The sequence below is a fragment of the Gadus macrocephalus genome, chromosome 10, assembly GCF_031168955.1.
Source record: "Gadus macrocephalus chromosome 10, ASM3116895v1".
NCBI lineage: Eukaryota > Metazoa > Chordata > Actinopteri > Gadiformes > Gadidae > Gadus > Gadus macrocephalus.
In genome coordinates this window covers 20,905,367-20,926,448 of record NC_082391.1, presented here as the reverse complement: position 1 = coordinate 20,926,448, position 21,082 = coordinate 20,905,367, and the positions used below count along the sequence as shown (strand labels likewise).

Below are 21,082 nucleotides of genomic sequence, written 5' to 3'. Positions count from 1 at the left end.
ACATATTTTATATATACAGGCCCAGATACATGTGTTGAAAGCTGTTATTATTATTAGACCTAGCGTTCTAAAAAAAATTATCGGTTCGAAACCGAAACGGTCCATTAAACACGCTGACGCGACGGGTCCCGGATAATATTATCTACTTAACCCTCCCAGGTCAGCAAAGCAGAGGTGAGGTAATGACTCCGTGGGACGCCCACCGCTCCGTGACTGCTGTCACCCACTTCCACGTAATGAATAAAAATGTGTCTGTTCTAAAAGACGACGCGTGGGAACACACGGGAAGTGGAAATGAACAGAGTGTTTGCGTGTGTGTGTGTGTGTGTGTGTGTGTGTGTGTGTGTGTGTGTGTGTGTGTGTGTGTGTGTGTGTGTGTGTGTGTGTGTGTGTGTGTGTGTGTGTGTGTTTGCGTCGTAGCCTATGTGTTCTTATTTGAACGGTGTGTGGCACTTTTGTGCTCGTTTAGGCTACTTTAGTGTTGGTCTTTGTGTGTTGGGTAGAGTAGCATATATTGCATTTTGGTTAGCGTTGCAATTTTGAGTTGCATCGTCGCTGTCTCTCTCTCTGTCTCTCTCTCTCCTCTCCCCTTATATTTTGTTTTTCTTAATTTCTCTCCATTCAATCTTTAGATCGTCTTATTTATGAAAAGGAGTAAAAAGATCTGACCAATCAAACCAAAGTGCTGTAAAACCTTAGCAGCGTAAAGGCTTCCTGTGCTTCAGACTGCTGGCTGCACGTGAGTTTACTAAGTTTTACTAGAGAGACACATTACGCAATTGACCTGTAAGCACTGACGCACAAATCAACCAAAAGTACCCTCCGCCCCCCATCATGTATGTTCGCTTGTTTGGTGGTTTTGGCCGCCAGTTTTTGGATGTTCTGGATAAACACTTGTGAGCGAGGCAGCCAGGTCATGGTATTTGATGTGGAAACATAGGTCTGATCGTTGTTTTTATCTTATTTTATTTTTGTAAAAGACAAACACAAAATATAGTTTTATTCATAAAGTCAATGGTATAATGTTACCAATTATTTATTTCTAAAGTCTTGTTTGTCCTTTTGGCTGACTAAATTACAGTACAAATCAACGAGATCCACATGTGCTTACAATTCAAAACGAATTAAATATTTCATGCAATTTAAAGTAATGAAATAATAATTGTTTACCAAACCAATACTAATAAATTCTAACTTAAAGCCAGAGGCTATAATAATAGTAGGCTAATCTGCTATGGCATTACGCAGATTACAATGATCATCTTTACACAGACGCATAATAACATACGAGCCTCTATACGAGCGGGAATTTTGTTAAATCTCAATAAACATATATCATTTTTATTTATATGCCTCAATAATAAAATGGCTGTTTCATGTTTACACATTAAAAAATTTTATTGTTTCGTTTTGTACCATGGCTGTTTTCGTTTGTTTTCGAAATAGATCAAATTTTCCTGCAACTTATAGCCTATTATGTATTTCATATTAACGTTCATTAACATAATGGTAATTCCTTAAAAAACAAACAAATTTAAAGTTATTTTTGATAAGGTATATATTTTTAATACATTGATTAACAAAAAAATAATAATTGTAAAAAAAAAAAATACAATTATTTTATTTATATTTTCAAAATAATTTCAACGCATTGATTCATTTATTTGTGTTCATCATTATTGATTATCATGAACGTAAATTGATCACACATATTCAGTCAAAGGAACTTTGATACGTCGTCTCAAAGTGGAAATAGCTTACTCTAAAAGATCAATTTCACTCCTGCTATAAATCACGAGCATACAGTTATCCACCTTGTCTGTTGGAGGTCCCACGAGGATAAGAGATCCCCTTGTGCCAATATATATTAACAGACATGTATTCGCCTGTCCGCATGTTTCTCGACCCCATGGGTTCGGATCCCCTGGTGTGGAGGTTAGATCCAAGGGGAAAGGGCCCTTTTGCAAAGATCAACCAGAATCAAGTGTCAGTCAGTCGGTTGCTCGGGTTCCCTTCGCATAAACCTCTAACATATGACCCTGTTTAGTTCCAGTACTGCTTGTTAATTGGGCATGTGATATAGGCTAAATGCTGCGTATTATTGAGCTTGTCCCACTGTCTAACGAATTGCTTCGTTCAGGTTTCATTCAAATTATTGAAATATCTCCATTTTCATTATTCGGACCACGATTTACGAGGCATAGTTTGGTCTCTGCAAAAAATAACAAAGCGATGCCTTGTTTATTATTAATGTCCGATAGCCTTTCATTTCCGACTAATTAATCTCCGAGGTTCGCGACTCAATCCCCGGGTCAGCGTTGAGACATCAACAGATGAATCCGTTTAACCAGCACACAAATAAACCTTCAATATAAAAAAAGAGAACTGGATAAATAAATGCTAGGCTAGTTGTTGTAATTTAACTTGAGGGACCCATGTCTGGATTTTATTTGTATGGGAAATGTGCTTTTCTTGCCATTCAAGGGGCACATTTGCAATCGTCCACCTATGCTAATAAACTAAGCCGCAATCAAATGGACGCTACTGTTTTTGTAACTAGTTAGGCAATATTCATTTTCCCTCAAACCCTGCATCTTATTACTATTTTAAAATAACCTCGTTTCGACAATAGCAATCTTTCTCTATGCGACTAGAAAGCCCTGCAAAATGCCCCGCATGTAAACCGTGACCCAGACCCGCTGTCGGAGGCATAATAACATTCAATAACTCTAAAATGTCCAAATACGCATGCATCATATAGCCTATGCCTTTCAAATTATTATTTAATCAAAACGCCTCATCCACGGGGCAGCCTCTTGTAGGCTTCTCACAAACTAGAGCCAAAAACTGCTAACCCATTTTTTAAAATAAAAAATGGCAATTTTTTATTGTCACCAAATGAGCTACGGCAAACCACACAATTCCCACCCATAAAACGTCTAATCTAGTGTTTACTACGACACTGGAGTGGTCCGGTCGGGTTACCTGGGAATCTGTGGCCCAGGAACTTGTTCCTCAGGACCCAAGGGTAGAAGTTCAGCGCGTCTCTCTGATGCGGACTGAAGAAGGTCTGTGAGGGCATCTGCAGCGGGTGCAGCGGCAGGCCTGAGTTCTGCGTGTGCGTCCCCGGATCCTGGAACATCATGTCGGGACTGGGGTAGATGCTCCTCCCGGAGTTCTGGAAGCAGGTCCCGAAGGGAGCGGAGTGGATGGACTCTGTGAAGCGTAGCGCCGTCGGCCGGATGGGTTCATGTTCCCCGGCCGGAGAAGCGCTGTTGTTGCTCGTATCCTTCCCCACCAGAGACTCTATGGTGAAACACTTCTTATTGCTGTGCTGAAACATGGTCATCACTAGAGGTGATGCAGACAGAAGTCCGAAGGGATGGGGTTCTAACAGGTGATTATTCTTAGGAAGGCTCGTGGTCAAATAGATGTCCGATATAGAAGGCTACAACCTTCCCGGGAATTCCATGACGCGGAGTCCTCTCGCGTGCCGAAGTCCGTGCGCCACTGAAACGGACAACTTTCATCCACACCTTCCACGTGTGAGAGATATGTTGTACTTTTCTCTATGTCCGAGACAACGTAAACAAAATGTGAGACCTCAATATCTCACGAGAAGCGTGTGCCACTGGGTTCGCGTAAATCAACCCACTCGCTGAAAGGGGAGACGTGAGGCGGAAATCAGGTTTGGATTGGCGACACACACACGCACAAACACACGCACACACACACAGAAGAACGGATGCTCTCTCTCTCGCCCTTGAGAAGCACGTTAGGAGTCCGCTGCTGCTGTCGGAGAGTCCCTGAGCTCTTTGGGCGAGGGCTTGTCACTCAGCGCACTCAATACCTGCCCTCAACCGCCGGTGACAGAGGTGTGGTGAGCATGCGCAGATGCGCGCCCGTGGGTCCGCTGACAGCCATTTTGTTAAGTAAATGACGGCGGATGTAAATGATGATGATGATGATGATGATGATGATGATGATGATGATGATTATGATGATGATGATGATGATGATGATGCTTCAGCTAATAATGAGGTCATTCAGAATAATTAAGCCAATAGGGTTTAATAGAATAATTAGATGTCAAATGGAAAGATAGATAGATAGATAGATAGATAGATGGATAGATGGATAGATGGATGGATGGATGGATGGATGGATGGATGGATGGATAGATAGATAGATAGATAGATAGATAGATAGATAGATAGATAGATAGATAGATAGATAGATAGATAGATAGATAGATAGATAGATAGATAGATAGATAGATAGATAGATAAGCCTAGATAGATAGATAGATAGATAGATAGATAGATAGATAGATAGATAGATAGATAGATAGATAGATAGATAGATAGATAGATAGATAGATAACTTATAGTTCCGATATTAGGCATCTTGAGTTAACTTTTATGTTTTTTTTTATGATTTTACTTTTGAGCATTTCTTTCTGATGCGTTCATTTTAGACTTCGTATTTAACACATTTTTATTTATTTCTCTAAATATATATTTTTTAATTTTCTTGTAAAAAGATACATTTTTGCAAAATAACATTGTTACAGGTGGCTGCAGGTGTATGACATGACGGTCTTCGTGAAAGGTGATGAGTCGAGTTCTCTCAATGTTCTGGTCCTAACCGCCTACGCTGAATGCTACCGCTAACGCACATGCTACGACTAATGCCCTCTCTGTCAGAGGGGTACACGGGGTGCTGAACGACACGTCAATTGACACAGAACAAGACAACTGACCCCCAAGGGTCAAAGGTCAGCCGCTGGAGGAAACCAGGGAGCCTGATGAATAGAGGAGGGCCGCCCCCCTTCCTCACTCGAAGTCCTGGCTCCCGTGTGAAAAAGAAGGGGGAGGAGAGGTGAGAGCGAGGGAGACGGAGGGAGAGAGAGAGAGAGAGAGAGAGAGAGAGAGAGAGAGAGAGAGAGAGAGGGAGAGAGAGAGAGAGAGAGAGAGAGAGAGAGACAGAGAAGGCTTGCCTAAATGTCCCGTCTGGGATCAAGAAAAATATCTTTATATTCTATCTATTAGACACAGCAGGATCCATGCAGTCCTCCCTCCCAAAGCAACCATCCCTATCATTCTTTCACTCCCATGTCATTTAGCAGAAGCTTACATCCCAAACAGACATACATGGACTCCAGATATGGCCTCGAGGACCAGCTATAGGGGTTTGGGGGCCTCGTCCTCCAGGATGCCTACAGGCCAGGTGGTTGGGTCACGGGGGATCCAACCCACGACCGTTGGGCTGGGAGTCAAACACCCTCCCCCACTGGAGGCTTCCCTCCACAATCGGAGCTCCTGGTGATTTCTGGGACCCTGAATGCCTGACAAACGACCTGCGCCTTCTCCTCCCGCCTCCTCAGCCCTCCCCCTCCCACCCCGCAGTGGACAAACGGGGGGGGGGGGGGGGGGGGGCTACTAATGGCGGCCCGGGTTGGTGCTACCGAAAGCAACCAAGCCGCTGGCTTTTCAGGCGGCGCTCTGACCATGAGAACCAGGCACCCCTCCCATCCTTCCACCCTCTCGTCCTCCCCCTGCCCCCCACTGAAGGACTCCTGTGTCCCCCTCGGACCGCATGGCCGGTGTGCCGAGGCCCGTCCCTACCATGTTAATTAATAGGCCCCCCTCGGTGAAGCGGGCCCGGCTTGGCTTTGATCGGACATGGCTATCAGCCCTAGCTCATTCTGCCGCGGCCGTTTTAAAGCCAGCTCTGAAGGGGAGGGGTGTTGAGGGGTTGGCCTCATTCTGGGGGACGGAGGTGTGAAGGGAAGAGGGGGTACCCCTGCCTGAAGCCAACTAACTGCTGTTAAAGCCTCTTTAAACAGTCAAGGGACAGCTTTCACCTCAACTGGTCTTAAAGAATATGATATACCCCACCCCCCACTTCTAATTATCTTTGGTTATTAAAAGAAAGGATCTTTAAAAATTATAACTTTTTAGAGCGAGTGACACAATGCAAGATTTACAATTTTTGACCCTGTGTTGCATGAATTTGAGATAATCTTTAATCTTGTTTATTTGATCTAATGGGGAATTCTAGAAAGAGTACTGCCTCAGCGATTTTTTAATAAATCCAATTAGGAATTTAACCGTAAACATATAGGGATGAAATGTGTTTCTAGCAATAAAAATCAATTCTGGGCCGTGATTGGTTTAGCTTTCATGCAAAGCAATTATTGAAACGATAGGCTTTTAGTGGTGCTTGGTGTGTTTAACGCCGTCTAGTGGTATGTTTAGGTATGAGAGCAAACTCGAAAAAAACCATTGGGGTTGATGATGAAATTAAGTGATTTCTACCCCATGAAAGCAACTTCAATGAAGTTAACCTTCCTTGCTATATTCCTGCTGGACAGAGGGGCACACCCACACCCACCCACACAAACCCACGCACACACACACACACACACACACACACACACACACACACACACACACACACACACACACACACACACACACACACAAAGTTCACCTCAGTGAACCTTCACTGTCCTGAATCCTCTGTGCTTCCTTTTGATTTTGACTAAATGCAGACAATGCTAAACAGGGAATTAGAATTAAGAAAAAAGGCACACAGAATTCCAGCTTAAACGGATAATGTGCATCATCACAAGATTTATATAGAGAACAGTATTAAATGATACTATTTAGGATTTAAAAACAATGATATTGGATTTCAGAAGAACCTGAGGCAAGTGTATACAGACCTTATCATGATGAACAATACCAGCTGTAGTTCTAAAGTGTTACGCTGATATCATTCTACCCTTGATCACCCTGCCTCCCTTCCTCTCAAGGTGTACCGCAGGTGGCTGTGAGGTGTCATGGGAACTCTGTGACACAATAACAGGGGACATGACTTTTAACCCAAGCCACACAGTAAAGCCGCCCACACACACACACACACACACACACACACACACACACACACACACACACACACACACACACACACACACACACACAGGCAAATAGATATACACGCACACACACACGCACATTGGTGAGAATGGGATAACAGCAGGAGCTTGACCTGCATTGAGCCCAGTATTGTTCCTGCTTGTCAAACAACTAGAGACTGACCCCTCTGATGTGTTCCTCTCTTTTTCGGCCTGTATGGGTCTCTGTCAATCACTACGGCACTCACACACTTAAGGTGTTTACATGACAAATCAAATAGGAGTTAGGCTAGTGTGTCTCTAGTACATGGCTGCTAAAAATCCAGGCATCCATGCATATGAAGAGCCTCTCCCTTGTTACATTACACACTGTCTGTCACACGGCAGTTTTCTTCACTGCACATGTAGGTACTGTATATTGCTCTAGCAGCACACTGTATACCTACTGGAAAAACACACAGTCGAGTGGGCCGAGGCCTTTAAGATTGATTGTTGAACACGTTACTCAGTTCTTTGCTAAAAACGTTATTACTTCTTTCACCTTCATTGGGTAATATGCCGTAATTATTTCTTATTTGGCACAGATTGGTTTCTTCTTTTCTTTTTTTACCTAAACTTACTCCAGATCCCGTGTCCCGTGGATGAGGCCCAGGTAGACGGTGACTATAGAGTAAACACGGTTTTGTTTTAATTTTTGGGTACGTTGAGGTTCACGATCAAAAGGAAGTAAATTGAGAGAAGTGGAGACTGGCTGTGAAAGTAGGCCTACAGCATCGATCTATGCGCCCAGCGACTCCGCGAATTTGACATTCCCAGTGTTACCTTGCTGCCCTCTGGTGGGCGTTTAGGTGTATTGGATAATTAAACCGCAACGACGGCAGGTAAGAGGGGTTAAAGAGTGGCGAAGTCACGCCTCTTCCGGTAGGGCTCATGGGACCTATGAGATCGAAAAATATGAATGGGTGTCAATGGAGAGAAAATAATTATTTTCTGGTCCCAGTCTTTATATGCCCTGGATTACATATATGTTGTTTGTGGATTTAAATGATAATTTTTCATGCAAAGAAAACTAAAAATGTTCGTGAAGAAGTTTGATAATTTTAGGTTTTATGTGAGGCCGCTTTGTGAACTACAGCTCTTCGCTGCTCTAGACGCATATGATATGCGTCACCACACCCGCCCTTGGAACTCGGCACAGAGATGGCGATCTCTCTGCCCCACTTCACCGCTTTTTCCAAGGGGAGGATAAAAGCATCGAAAGAGGTGAAAACCATTATAAATCGGGGCACGTGCAGAGTTTCAGTTATGCCGATGGGAAGATTGTCGGTCTTCTCCACGCCAGTCGCAGGGAGCGTGACGTCACATACGAGCCGTGTAGTCTTTCTCGTTGTGTTTTCTCTACAGCCTTTATCTGAACAATTGCACAATAAACGGTCGAACTCTTTGCATGAAAAATTATCCTTTAAATCCACAAACAACATATGTGTAATCCAGGGCATATAAAGACCGGGACCAGAAAATAATTATTTTCTCTCCATTGACACCAGGGATGGACTGGCCCAAAAATTTGGCCCGGGACTTTGGGATGGAGAGGCCTTTTATGAGACCGCAGGAATAGCGCGCGTAGAATTTTGCCCCGGTGTAAAATAATAAAAATGAGTCCTTATCCGTGGATATGTGCATTGCAACTGCATGTCAATGTTGGGATGTGCATGTGTTTAGAATATTGTGAAGATCACTGGGAAATATTTTATAAGCAATCTTGTCCATGTACAAAATATTAGAAATTGCATGTGCCTAGAAAGGTAAATCAAGGCTGAAAATGATCTAAATAGTGCAAGATAGAATTATTTTAGTGGAAAAAAATTGTCATTGACACATACACAGGGTTTGGGAGATGGGGGCGGGCCGGGGTTTGTTGTCCGTTGCTGTGGTTACCAGTGTTGAAGTGTTCCAATGGTTTATTAGCGGTGGTATCTAATAAATCGCTCTCTAATCAATACTTCATTCACTGCCTCTTCCGTGGGCATTACAATATTATGAATAGTTTCTCCGACGTCTCTGGTAGGGCCTACTTCCATAATTAGTTTAAGTCATTATTATATTGCCAAACATGCTCGCTAGTGCACCTGTCATAGCTATGCTGCTGTGTCCTGTTCCCGCCTCACCATTGGTCTCGCTGACAGGGGCGTCGCCGTCAACCTTGGCTTTTCCACGGAAATGGTCGGTTAATTTAGCACATTTGGCTGCGTCTTGCTCTAACACTTTTTTCCTTTTCAACCTCAACTTCTGAGTGCCACCCAATTCATTTTCCTCTCCACCACCTTTTTGACATTTTCGTATTTCGGTGTAACTTCAGTGAGATCAACGAGAAGTAAGTGACCCGGCCGTGTGTCAGGCTGAGCCAATCAGAAATAAGTTGGGAGGGGCCGTTCGGCCGCTCGCTTTGGCCGCTCGCTTTTCCCCCATACACTGTGGGGGTGCTCCCCCCTCTAAATTGACAGTAATACATCGGCCCAGTTTCACCGTCAGGCAAGAGCTCCGTTTCGCGCTGTAAGCAAATATCCGGCCGCAGGCCGTCCCAAATCATGGCTTACTTAACTTTTTCATATTTTTTTTACATCTTTTACAACAAAAAATATAATATAAATATGTAATAAAAAAAAATATAATAATAATAATAATAAAAAAAATCTAAAAGAATTACGGCCGGCCGGCTCGGCCTGAAATCGACCGGCCGTTCGGGAAATCTCCCGAACCTCCCGATGGCCAGTCCGCCCCTGATTGACACCCATTCATATTTTTCGATCTCATAGGTCCCATGAGCCCTACCGGAAGGGGCGTGACTTCGCCACTCTATTGAGAGGGATAAGTGGTAAGTGATCTGTTCTGGAATGAGTAAACACACGATCCCATTTGTTTACGGTTATCTAAAAAGTTGTGTATCTTTGTAGGCCATGATCACAAAAACCTTACATAATATTTGCCTGTTTTACAAAACCTACAGGGCCGATTAATCTGTCAGTTAGCATTGCGCTAGCTGTGCTGCGCTTTAAAACCGTACTCCTTAAAACGGAGGTTTTGGAGTTCAACACGCAGCTGCGCACGAGGTTGAACGTCATTGCTGTGTAACGACTCGTACAGGATCAGCTGATTCCTAGCTGACTCGGTTTAAACTGCTTGGAAACCGGAAGTACTCTGATTTCTAGTATACCCCATAGCAAATGCAGTCTTAACTTCATGGTGGATGCATTTTGTGCTATAATTACCAACAACAACTTAATGGGAATTTAAAATGCACTTTAATATAATAAAAAAGCTAATAATGTTGACATATATTATGTGTCAATTATGTGGCTACTTTTTGTGGAAATCTGAGTCTGGAATGTTCCCTCACCTACGTCAATCAATTACTTGTCATCGTTTTCTCTTGGTGTGTGTATGCAAACGTGATTACTTAATTAGTTGAAGACGAACTAATAGAGTGGCGAAGTCACGCCTCTTCCGGTAGAGCTCATGGGACCTATGAGATCGAAAAATATGAATGGGTGTCAATGGAGAGAAAATAATTATTTTCTGGTCCCAGTCTTTATATGCCCTGGATTACACATATGTTGTTTGTGGATTTAAAGGATAATTTTTCATGCAAGGAGTTCGACCGTTTATTGTGCAATTGTTCAGATAAAGGCTGTAGAGAAAACACAACGAGAAAGACTACACGGCTCGTATGTGACGTCACGCTCCCTGCGACTGGCGTGGAGAAGACCGACAATCTTCCCATCGGCCTAACTGAAACTCTGCACGTGCCCCGACTTATAATGGTTTTCACCTCTTTCTATGGTTTTATCCTCGCCTTGAAAAAAGTGGTGAAGTGGAGCAGAGAGATCGCCGTCTCTGTACCGAGTTCCAAGTGCGGGTGTGGTGACGTATATCATATGCGTCGAGAGCAGCGAAGAGCTGTAGTTCACAAAGCGGCCTCACATAAAACCTAAAATGATCAAACTTATTCCCGAAAATGTTTAGTTTTCTTTGCATGAAAAATTATCATTTAAATCCACAAACAACATATGTGTAATCCAGGGCATATAAAGACTGGGACCAGAAAATAATTATTTTCTCTCCATTGACACCCATTCATATTTTTCGATCACATAGGTCCCATGAGCTCTGCCGGAAGGGGCGTGACTTCGCCACTCTATAGGCCTATGTGAGTAATAAGGATAATGTCACGCCTTTCAATTCTCGGAGAAGGAGAGTTGGGACCATTTTAGTTAAGCATTGACATTTTTATGCTTCGTTGAATGGTAGCCTACGATCCTCTGTGCGTTCATTTATTTTTTTTTACATGCAAATAATCTGTTCTTTGTAGAGTTTTAGTTGGGCACTTTAAGCAACTCCTATATTGTAGCCTGTATTGTACTGAAGGCCTACCTGGTGTAATAAGTGTAAATGTATCATACCTATTATTCATAAAACTAATTCTGTGTGTGTGTGTTGGTTATGATGGAGCCTTGTTTCATCCTGCAAACTGGTTTAGTCTCCTCTAAAACCACGTCATTTGCGAGATTAGACTAACACGCACAAAATACACCCTCTAGTGTCTGATGTGAATTTCTCTGAAGACACAGCAATTGAGATCAAGGTAAAACGCAGCTGCAGGTTAAACCACAAGTACATATGACACAGCAATGGAGTTTAAGAAGTCACGTGACTTCTTGCGTCACCGACGAGTTTAAACCCGTGTAAAACTCAAAAAAGTGGCTAAGCTAGCGACAGAGCAATCGGCCCCTTATGTTTTTTTTCATGACAACCAATAAAAAACAACAGTATTACCCTTTGTTTTTTTTCATGGCGACCAAATAAAAATAACCATGTTACCCCCTATGTTTTATTTGATAAATATCGACAGTGTTACCCCTTATATTTATTTCATGACGGCCGATAAAAAACGACAGAGTTACCCCTTATGTTTTTTTTCATGACGACCAATGAAAAACAAGAATGTTACCCCTTATGTTTTTTTTCATGACGACCGATAAAAAATGACAGTGTTACCCCTTATGTTTTTTTTCATGACGACCGATAAAATACAACAGTGTTACAGCTTATGTTTTTTTTCATGACATCAACCGGACTTGAACCCCGGTCTGCAGGGGTTTAGGCAGAGTGCACTCCACTGCACCACTGAGGCCATGACATTGCACAAGAATCAATCATAAATAAAGAGGATATACATGACATTTTAATGTATGTTTGTATTACTATTATTTCCCTTATGTTTTTTTTCTTGACGACCGATAAAAAACAACAGTGTTACCCCTTATGTTTTTTTTCATGACGACCGATAAAAAACGACAGTGTTACCCCTTATGTTTTTTTTCATGACGACCGATAAAAAACGACTGTGTTACCCCTTATGTTTTTTTTCATGACGACCGATAAAAAACAACAGTGTTACCCCTGATGTTTTTTTTCATGACGACCGATAAAAAACAACAGTGTTACCCCTTATGTTTTTTTTCATGACGACCGATAAAAAACGACAGTGTTACCCCTTATGTTCTTTTTCATGACGGCCGATAAAAAACGACAGTGTTACCCATTATGTTTTTTTTCATGACGACCGATAAAAAACGACAGTGTTACCCCTTATGTTTTTTTTCATGACGATCGATAAAAAACGACAGTGTTACCCCTTATGTTTTTTTTCATGACGATCGATAAAAAACGACAGTGTTACCCATTATGTTTTTTTTCATGACGACCGATAAAAAACGACAGTGTTACCCCTTATGTTTTTTTTCATGACGACCGATAAAAAACGACAGTGTTACCCCTTATGTTTTTTACATGACGATCGATAAAAAACGACAGTGTTACCCCTTATGTTTTTTTTCATGACGACCGATAAAGAACGACAGTGTTACCCCTTATGTTTTTTTTCATGACGACCGATAAAAAACGACAGTGTTACCCCTTATGTTTTTTTTCATGACGATCGATAAAAAACGACAGTGTTACCCCTTATGTTTTTTTTCATGACGATCGATAAAAAACGACAGTGTTACCCATTATGTTTTTTTTCATGACGACCGATAAAAAACGACAGTGTTACCCCTTATGTTTTTTTTCATGACGACCGATAAAAAACGACAGTGTTACCCCTTATGTTTTTTTTCATGACGACCGATAAAAAACGACAGTGTTACCCATTATGTTTTTTTTCATGACGACCGATAAAAAACGACAGTGTTACCCCTTATGTTTTTTTTCATGACGACCGATAAAAAACGACAGTGTTACCCCCTATGTTTTTTTTCATGACGACCGATAAAAAACAACAGTGTTACCCCTTATGTTTTTTTTCATGACGACCGATAAAAAACAACAGTGTTACCCCTTATGTTTTTTTTCATGACGACCGATAAAAAACGACAGTGTTACCCCTTATGTTTTTTTTCATGACCTATAAAAAACGACAGTGTTACCCCTTATGGTTTTTTCATGACGACCAGAAAAAAAAACGACAGTGTTACCCCTTATGTTTTTTTTCATGACGGCCGATAAAAAACGACAGTGTTACCCATTATGTTTTTTTTCATGACGACCGATAAAAAACGACAGTGTTACCCCTTATGTTTTTTTTCATGACGATCGATAAAAAACGACAGTGTTACCCCTTATGTTTTTTTTCATGACGATCGATAAAAAACGACAGTGTTACCCATTATGTTTTTTTTCATGACGACCGATAAAAAACGACAGTGTTACCCCTTATGTTTTTTTTCATGACGACCGATAAAAAACGACAGTGTTACCCCTTATGTTTTTTTCATGACGATCGATAAAAAACGACAGTGTTACCCCTTATGTTTTTTTTCATGACGACCGATAAAAAACGACAGTGTTACCCCTTATGTTTTTTTTCATGACGACCGATAAAAAACGACAGTGTTACCCCTTATGTTTTTTTTCATGACGACCGATAAAAAACGACAGTGTTACCCCTTATGTTTTTTTCATGACGATCGATAAAAAACGACAGTGTTACCCCTTATGTTTTTTTTCATGACGACCGATAAAAAACCACAGTGTTTCCCCTTATGGTTTTTTTCATGACGATCGATAAAAAACGACAGTGTTACCCATTATGTTTTTTTTCATGACGACCGATAAAAAACGACAGTGTTACCCCTTATGTTTTTTTTCATGACGACCGATGAAAAACGACAGTGTTACCCCTTATGTTTTTTTTCATGACGACCGATAAAAAACGACAGTGTTACCCATTATGTTTTTTTTCATGACGACCGATAAAAAACGACAGTGTTACCCCTTATGTTTTTTTTCATGACGACCGATAAAATACAACAGTGTTACCGCTTATGTTTTTTTTCATGACATCAACCGGACTTGAACCCCGGTCTCCAGGGGTTTAGGCAGAGTGCACTCCACTGCACCACTGAGGCCATGACGTTGCACAAGAATCAATCATAAATAATGAGGATATACATGACATTTTAACGTATGTTTGTATTACTATTATTTCCTTTATGTTTTTTTTCATGACATCAACCGGACTTGAACCCCGGTCTCCAGGGGTTTAGGCAGAGTGCACTCTACTGCACCACTGAGGCCATGACATTGCAGAAGAATCAATCATAAATAAAGAGGATATACACGACATTTTAACGTATGTTTGTATTACTATTATTTCCCTTCTGTTTTTTTTCTTGACGACCAATAAAAAACAACAGTGTTACCCCTTTTGTTTTTTTTCATGACGATCGATAAAAAAACGACAGTGTTACCCATTATGTTTTTTTTCATGACGACCGATAGAAAACGACAGTGTTACCCCTTATGTTTTTTTTCATGACGACCGATAAAAAACGACAGTGTTACCCCTTATGTTTTTTTTCATGACGACCGATAAAATACGACAGTGTTACCCCTTATGTTTTTTTTCATGACGACCGATAAAAAACGACAGTGTTACCCCTTATGTTTTTTTTCATGACGACCGATAAAATACGACAGTGTTACCCCTTATGGTTTTTTCATGACGACCGATAAAAACGACAGTGTTACCCCTTATGTTTTTTTTCATGACGATCGATAAAAAACGACAGTGTTACCCCTTATGTTTTTTTTCATGACGATCGATAAAAAACGACAGTGTTACCCATTATGTTTTTTTTCATGACGACCGATAAAAAACGACAGTGTTACCCCTTATGTTTTTTTTCATGACGACCGATAAAAAACGACAGTGTTACCCCTTATGTTTTTTTCATGACGATCGATAAAAAACGACAGTGTTACCCCTTATGTTTTTTTTCATGACGACCGATAAAAAACGACAGTGTTACCCCTTATGTTTTTTTTCATGACGACCGATAAAAAACGACAGTGTTACCCCTTATGTTTTTTTTCATGACGACCGATAAAAAACGATAGTGTTACCCCTTATGTTTTTTTCATGACGACCGATAAAAAACGACAGTGTTACCCATTATGTTTTTTTTCATGACGACCGATAAAAAACGACAGTGTTACCCCTTATGTTTTTTTTCATGACGACCGATAAAATACAACAGTGTTACCGCTTATGTTTTTTTTCATGACATCAACCGGACTTGAACCCCGGTCTCCAGGGGTTTAGGCAGAGTGCACTCCACTGCACCACTGAGGCCATGACGTTGCACAAGAATCAATCATAAATAATGAGGATATACATGACATTTTAACGTATGTTTGTATTACTATTATTTCCTTTATGTTTTTTTTCATGACATCAACCGGACTTGAACCCCGGTCTCCAGGGGTTTAGGCAGAGTGCACTCTACTGCACCACTGAGGCCATGACATTGCAGAAGAATCAATCATAAATAAAGAGGATATACACGACATTTTAACGTATGTTTGTATTACTATTATTTCCCTTCTGTTTTTTTTCTTGACGACCAATAAAAAACAACAGTGTTACCCCTTTTGTTTTTTTTCATGACGATCGATAAAAAAACGACAGTGTTACCCATTATGTTTTTTTTCATGACGACCGATAGAAAACGACAGTGTTACCCCTTATGTTTTTTTTCATGACGACCGATAAAAAACGACAGTGTTACCCCTTATGTTTTTTTTCATGACGACCGATAAAATACGACAGTGTTACCCCTTATGTTTTTTTTCATGACGACCGATAAAAAACGACAGTGTTACCCCTTATGTTTTTTTTCATGACGACCGATAAAATACGACAGTGTTACCCCTTATGGTTTTTTCATGACGACCGATAAAAACGACAGTGTTACCCCTTATGTTTTTTTTCATGACGATCGATAAAAAACGACAGTGTTACCCCTTATGTTTTTTTTCATGACGATCGATAAAAAACGACAGTGTTACCCATTATGTTTTTTTTCATGACGACCGATAAAAAACGACAGTGTTACCCCTTATGTTTTTTTTCATGACGACCGATAAAAAACGACAGTGTTACCCCTTATGTTTTTTTCATGACGATCGATAAAAAACGACAGTGTTACCCCTTATGTTTTTTTTCATGACGACCGATAAAAAACGACAGTGTTACCCCTTATGTTTTTTTTCATGACGACCGATAAAAAACGACAGTGTTACCCCTTATGTTTTTTTTCATGACGACCGATAAAAAACGATAGTGTTACCCCTTATGTTTTTTTCATGACGATCGATAAAAAACGACAGTGTTACCCCTTATGTTTTTTTTCATGACATCAACCGGACTTGAACCCCGGTCTCCAGGGGTTTAGGCAGAGTGCACTCCACTGCACCACTGAGGCCATGACGTTGCACAAGAATCAATCATAAATAAAGAGGATATACATGACATTTTAACGTATGTTTGTATTACTATTATTTCCCTTATGTTTTTTTTCATGACATCAACCTGACTTGAACCCCGGTCTCCAGGGGTTTAGGCAGAGTGCACTCTACTGCACCACTGAGGCCATGTCATTGCACAAGAATCAATCATAAATAAAGAGGATATACACGACATTTTAACGTATGTTTGTATTACTATTATTTCCCTTCTGTTTTTTTTCTTGACGACCAATAAAAAACAAGAGTGTTACCCCTTATGTTTTTTTTCATGACGACCGATAAAATACGACAGTGTTACCCCTTATGTTTTTTTTCATGACAACCGATAAAAAACGACAGTGTTACCCCTTATGTTTTTTTTCATGACGACCGATAAAAAACGACAGTGTTACCCCTTATGTTTTTTTTCATGACGACCGATAAAAAACGACAGTGTTACCCCTTATGTTTTTTTTCATGACGATCGATAAAAAACGACAGTGTTACCCCTTATGTTTTTTTTCATGACGACCGGTAAAAAACTACAGTGTTACCCCTTATGTTTTTTTTCATGACGGCCGATAAAAAACGACAGAGTTACCCCTCATGTTTTTTCCATGTTGAGCAATAAAAAACAATAGTGGTACCCTTGTCTACGTTTTTGCAGGGTACCGAACCTGAGCTGTTAACAGTGATAACCAGGGAACTTATCAATGCACCAGGAAGACACAGAACAAAGTCAACACTATGGTTGTACTTGACTTTATAATTCGCATGAAATAGAGATAAGAGTCTACCAAGAGAGAACATCAACCGGACTTGAACCCCGGTCTCCAGGGGTTTAGGCAGAGTGCACGCCACTGCACCACTGAGGCGATGACATTGCACAATAATCAATCATCACTAAAGAGGATATGCATGACATTTTAATGTATGTTTGTATTTCTATTATTTCCCTTATGTTTTTTTCTTGACGACCAATAAAAAACAACAGTGTTACCCCCTATGTTTTTTTTCTTGACGACCAATAAAAAACAACAGTGTTACCCCTTATTTTTTTTTCATGACGACCGATAAAAAACGACAGTGTTACCCCTTATGTTTTTTTTCATGACGACCGATAAAAAACGACAGTGTTACCCCTTATGTTTTTTTTCATGACGACCGATAAAAAACGACAGTGTTACCCCTTATGTTTTTTTTCATGACGACCGATAAAAAACGACAGTGTTACCCCTTATGTTTTTTTTCATGACGACCGATAAAAAATGACAGTGTTACCCCTGATGTTTTTTTTCATGACGACCAATGAAAAACGACAGAGTTACCCCTTATGTTTTTTTTCATGACGACCAATGAAAAACGACAGAGTTACGCCTTATGTTTTTTTTCATGACGACCGATAAAAAACGACAGTGTTACCCCTTATGTTTTTTTTCATGACGACCAATAAAAAACGACAGTGTTACCCCTTATGTTTTTTTTCATGACGACCGATAAAAAACGACAGTGTTACCCCTTATGTTTTTTTTCATGACGATCGATAAAAAACGACAGTGTTACCCCTTATGTTTTTTTTCATGACGACCGATAAAAAACGACAGTGTTACCCCTTATGTTTTTTTTCATGACGGCCGATAAAAAACGACAGAGTTACCCCTCATGTTTTTTCCATGTTGAGCAATAAAAAACAATAGTGGTACCCTTGTCTACGATTTTGCAGGGTACCGAACCTGAGCTGTTTACAGTGATAACCAGGGAACTTATCAATGCACCAGGAAGACACAGAACAAAGGCAACACAATGGTTGTACTTGACTTTATAATTCGCATGAAATAGAGATAAGAGTCTACCAAGAGAGGACATCAACCGGACTTGAACCCCAGTCTCCAGTGGTTTAGGCAGAGTGCACGCCACTGCACCACTGAGGCGATGACATTGCACAATAATCAATCATCACTAAAGATGATATACATGACATTTTAACGTATGTTTGTATTTCTATTATTTCCCTTATGTTTTTTTTCTTGACGACCAATAAAAAACAACAGTGTTACCCCCTATGTTTTTTTTCTTGACGACCAATAAAAAACAACAGTGTTACCCCTTATGTTTTTCTTCATGACGACCGATAAAAAACAACAGTGTTACCCCTCATGTTTTTTTTCATGACGACCGATAAAAAACGACAGAGTTACCCCGTATGTTTTTTTTCATGACGACCAATGAAAAACGACAGAGTTACGCCTTATGTTTTTTTTCATGACGACCGATAAAAAACGACAGTGTTACCCCTTATGTTTTTTTTCATGACGACCGATAAAAAACGACAGTGTTACCCCTTATGTTTTTTTTCATGACGATCGATAAAAAACGACAGTGTTACCCCTTATGTTTTTTTTCATGACGACCGATAAAAAACGACAGTGTTACCCCTTATGTTTTTTTTCATGACGGCCGATAAAAAACGACAGAGTTACCCCTCATGTTTTTCCATGTTGACCAATAAAAAACAATACTGGTACCCTTGTCTACGTTTTTGCAGGGTACCGAACCTGAGCTGTTTACAGTGATAACCAGGGAACTTATCAATGCACCAGGAAGACACAGAACAAAGGCAACACAATGGTTGTACTTGACTTTATAATTCGCATGAAATAGAGATAAGAGTCTACCAAGAGAGGACATCAACCGGACTTGAACCCCAGTCTCCAGGGGTTTAGGCAGAGTGCACGCCACTGCACCACTGAGGCGACGACATTGCACAATAATCAATCATCACTAAAGATGATATACATGACATTTTAACGTACGTTTGTATTTCTATTATTTCCCTTATGTTTTTTTTCTTGACGACCAATAAAAAACAACAGTGTTACCCCTTATGTTTTTTTTCATGACGACCGATAAAAAACGACAGTGTTACCCCTTATGTTTTTTTTCATGACGTCCGATAAAAAACGACAGTTACCCCTTATGTTTTTTTTCATGACGACCGATAAAAAAGGACAGTGTTACCCCTTATGTTTTTTTTCATGACGACCGATAAAAAAGGACAGTGTTACCCCTTATGTTTTTTTTCATGACGACCGATAAAAAAGGACAGTGTTACCCCTTATGTTTTTTTTCATGACGACCGATAAAAAACGACAGTGTTACCCCTTATTTTTTTTTTCATGACGACCAATAAAAAACGACAATGTTACCCCTTATTTTTTTTTTCATGACGATCGATAAAAAACAACAGTGTTACCCCTTATGTTTTTTTTCATGACGATCGATAAAAAACAACAGTGTTACCCCTGATGTTTTTTTTCATGACGACCAATGAAAAACGACAGAGTTACGCCTTATGTTTATTTTCATGACGACCGATAAAAAGCGACAGTGTTACCCCTTATGTTTTTTTTCATGACGACCGATAAAAAACGACAGTGTTACCCCTTATGTGTTTTTTCATGACGATCGATAAAAAACGACAGCGTTACCCCTTATGTTTTTTTCATGACGATCGATAAAAAACGACAGTGTTACCCTTTTTTTTTTTTTCATGACGATCGATAAAAAACGACAGTGTTACCCATTATGTTATTTTTCATGACGACCGATAAAAAACGACAGTTCTACCCCTTATGTTTTTTTTCATGACGACCGATAAAAAACGACAGTGTTACACTGTTTTTTTTCATGACGACCGCTAAAAACGACAGTGTTACCCCTTATTTTTTTCATGACCAATAAAAAACGACAGTGTTAGCCCTTATGTTGTTTTTCATGACGACCGATAAAAAACGACAGTGTTACCCCTTATGTTTTTTTTCATGACGATCGATAAAAAACGAGTGTTACCCCTTATGTTTTTTTTCATGACGATAGATAAAAAAACGAGTGCGTTACTCATGTTTTTCTTTCATGACGACCGATAAAAAACAGTGTTACCCCTTGTTTTTTTTCATGACGACCTATAAAAAACGACAGTGTTACCCCTTATTTTTTTTTCATGACGACCAATAAAAGACAACAGTGTTACCCCCTATGTTTTATTTGATAAATATCGACAGTGTTACCCCTTAAGTATTTTCTCACGACGACCAATAAAAATGAAATGATTGGAAGAAAAAAAAAATACTGCCAAACTAATTTGTTACAAACGAAGCAGTGGTGGGCTCCTCTCAGTTTCTGTTTGATATATTTACACCGTCTTCAACAATGGTCGTTCATTCCTAAAAATAGGCATCTTCTTGCTGAACCTGTTCTATATGGCAGTTGAAAACATACACATGCAACTGTGGCAAATGCGATGTCAAAATC

General features: G+C 40.1%; 1 protein-coding gene across 1 annotated transcript in view; it reads right to left on the bottom strand.

Moving 5' to 3' along the window:
• LOC132465986 (homeobox protein EMX1-like) overlaps positions 1-3,867 on the bottom strand; it is an 11,487-nt gene extending 7,620 nt beyond the window's left edge. The window contains exon 1 of the mRNA XM_060062953.1: positions 2,986-3,867. Within this exon, the coding sequence (XP_059918936.1) occupies positions 2,986-3,349 (364 nt within the window). The 5' untranslated portion in view covers positions 3,350-3,867. The remainder of the gene's footprint in view (positions 1-2,985) is intronic.
• Positions 3,868-21,082: the final 17,215 nt, after the last annotated feature.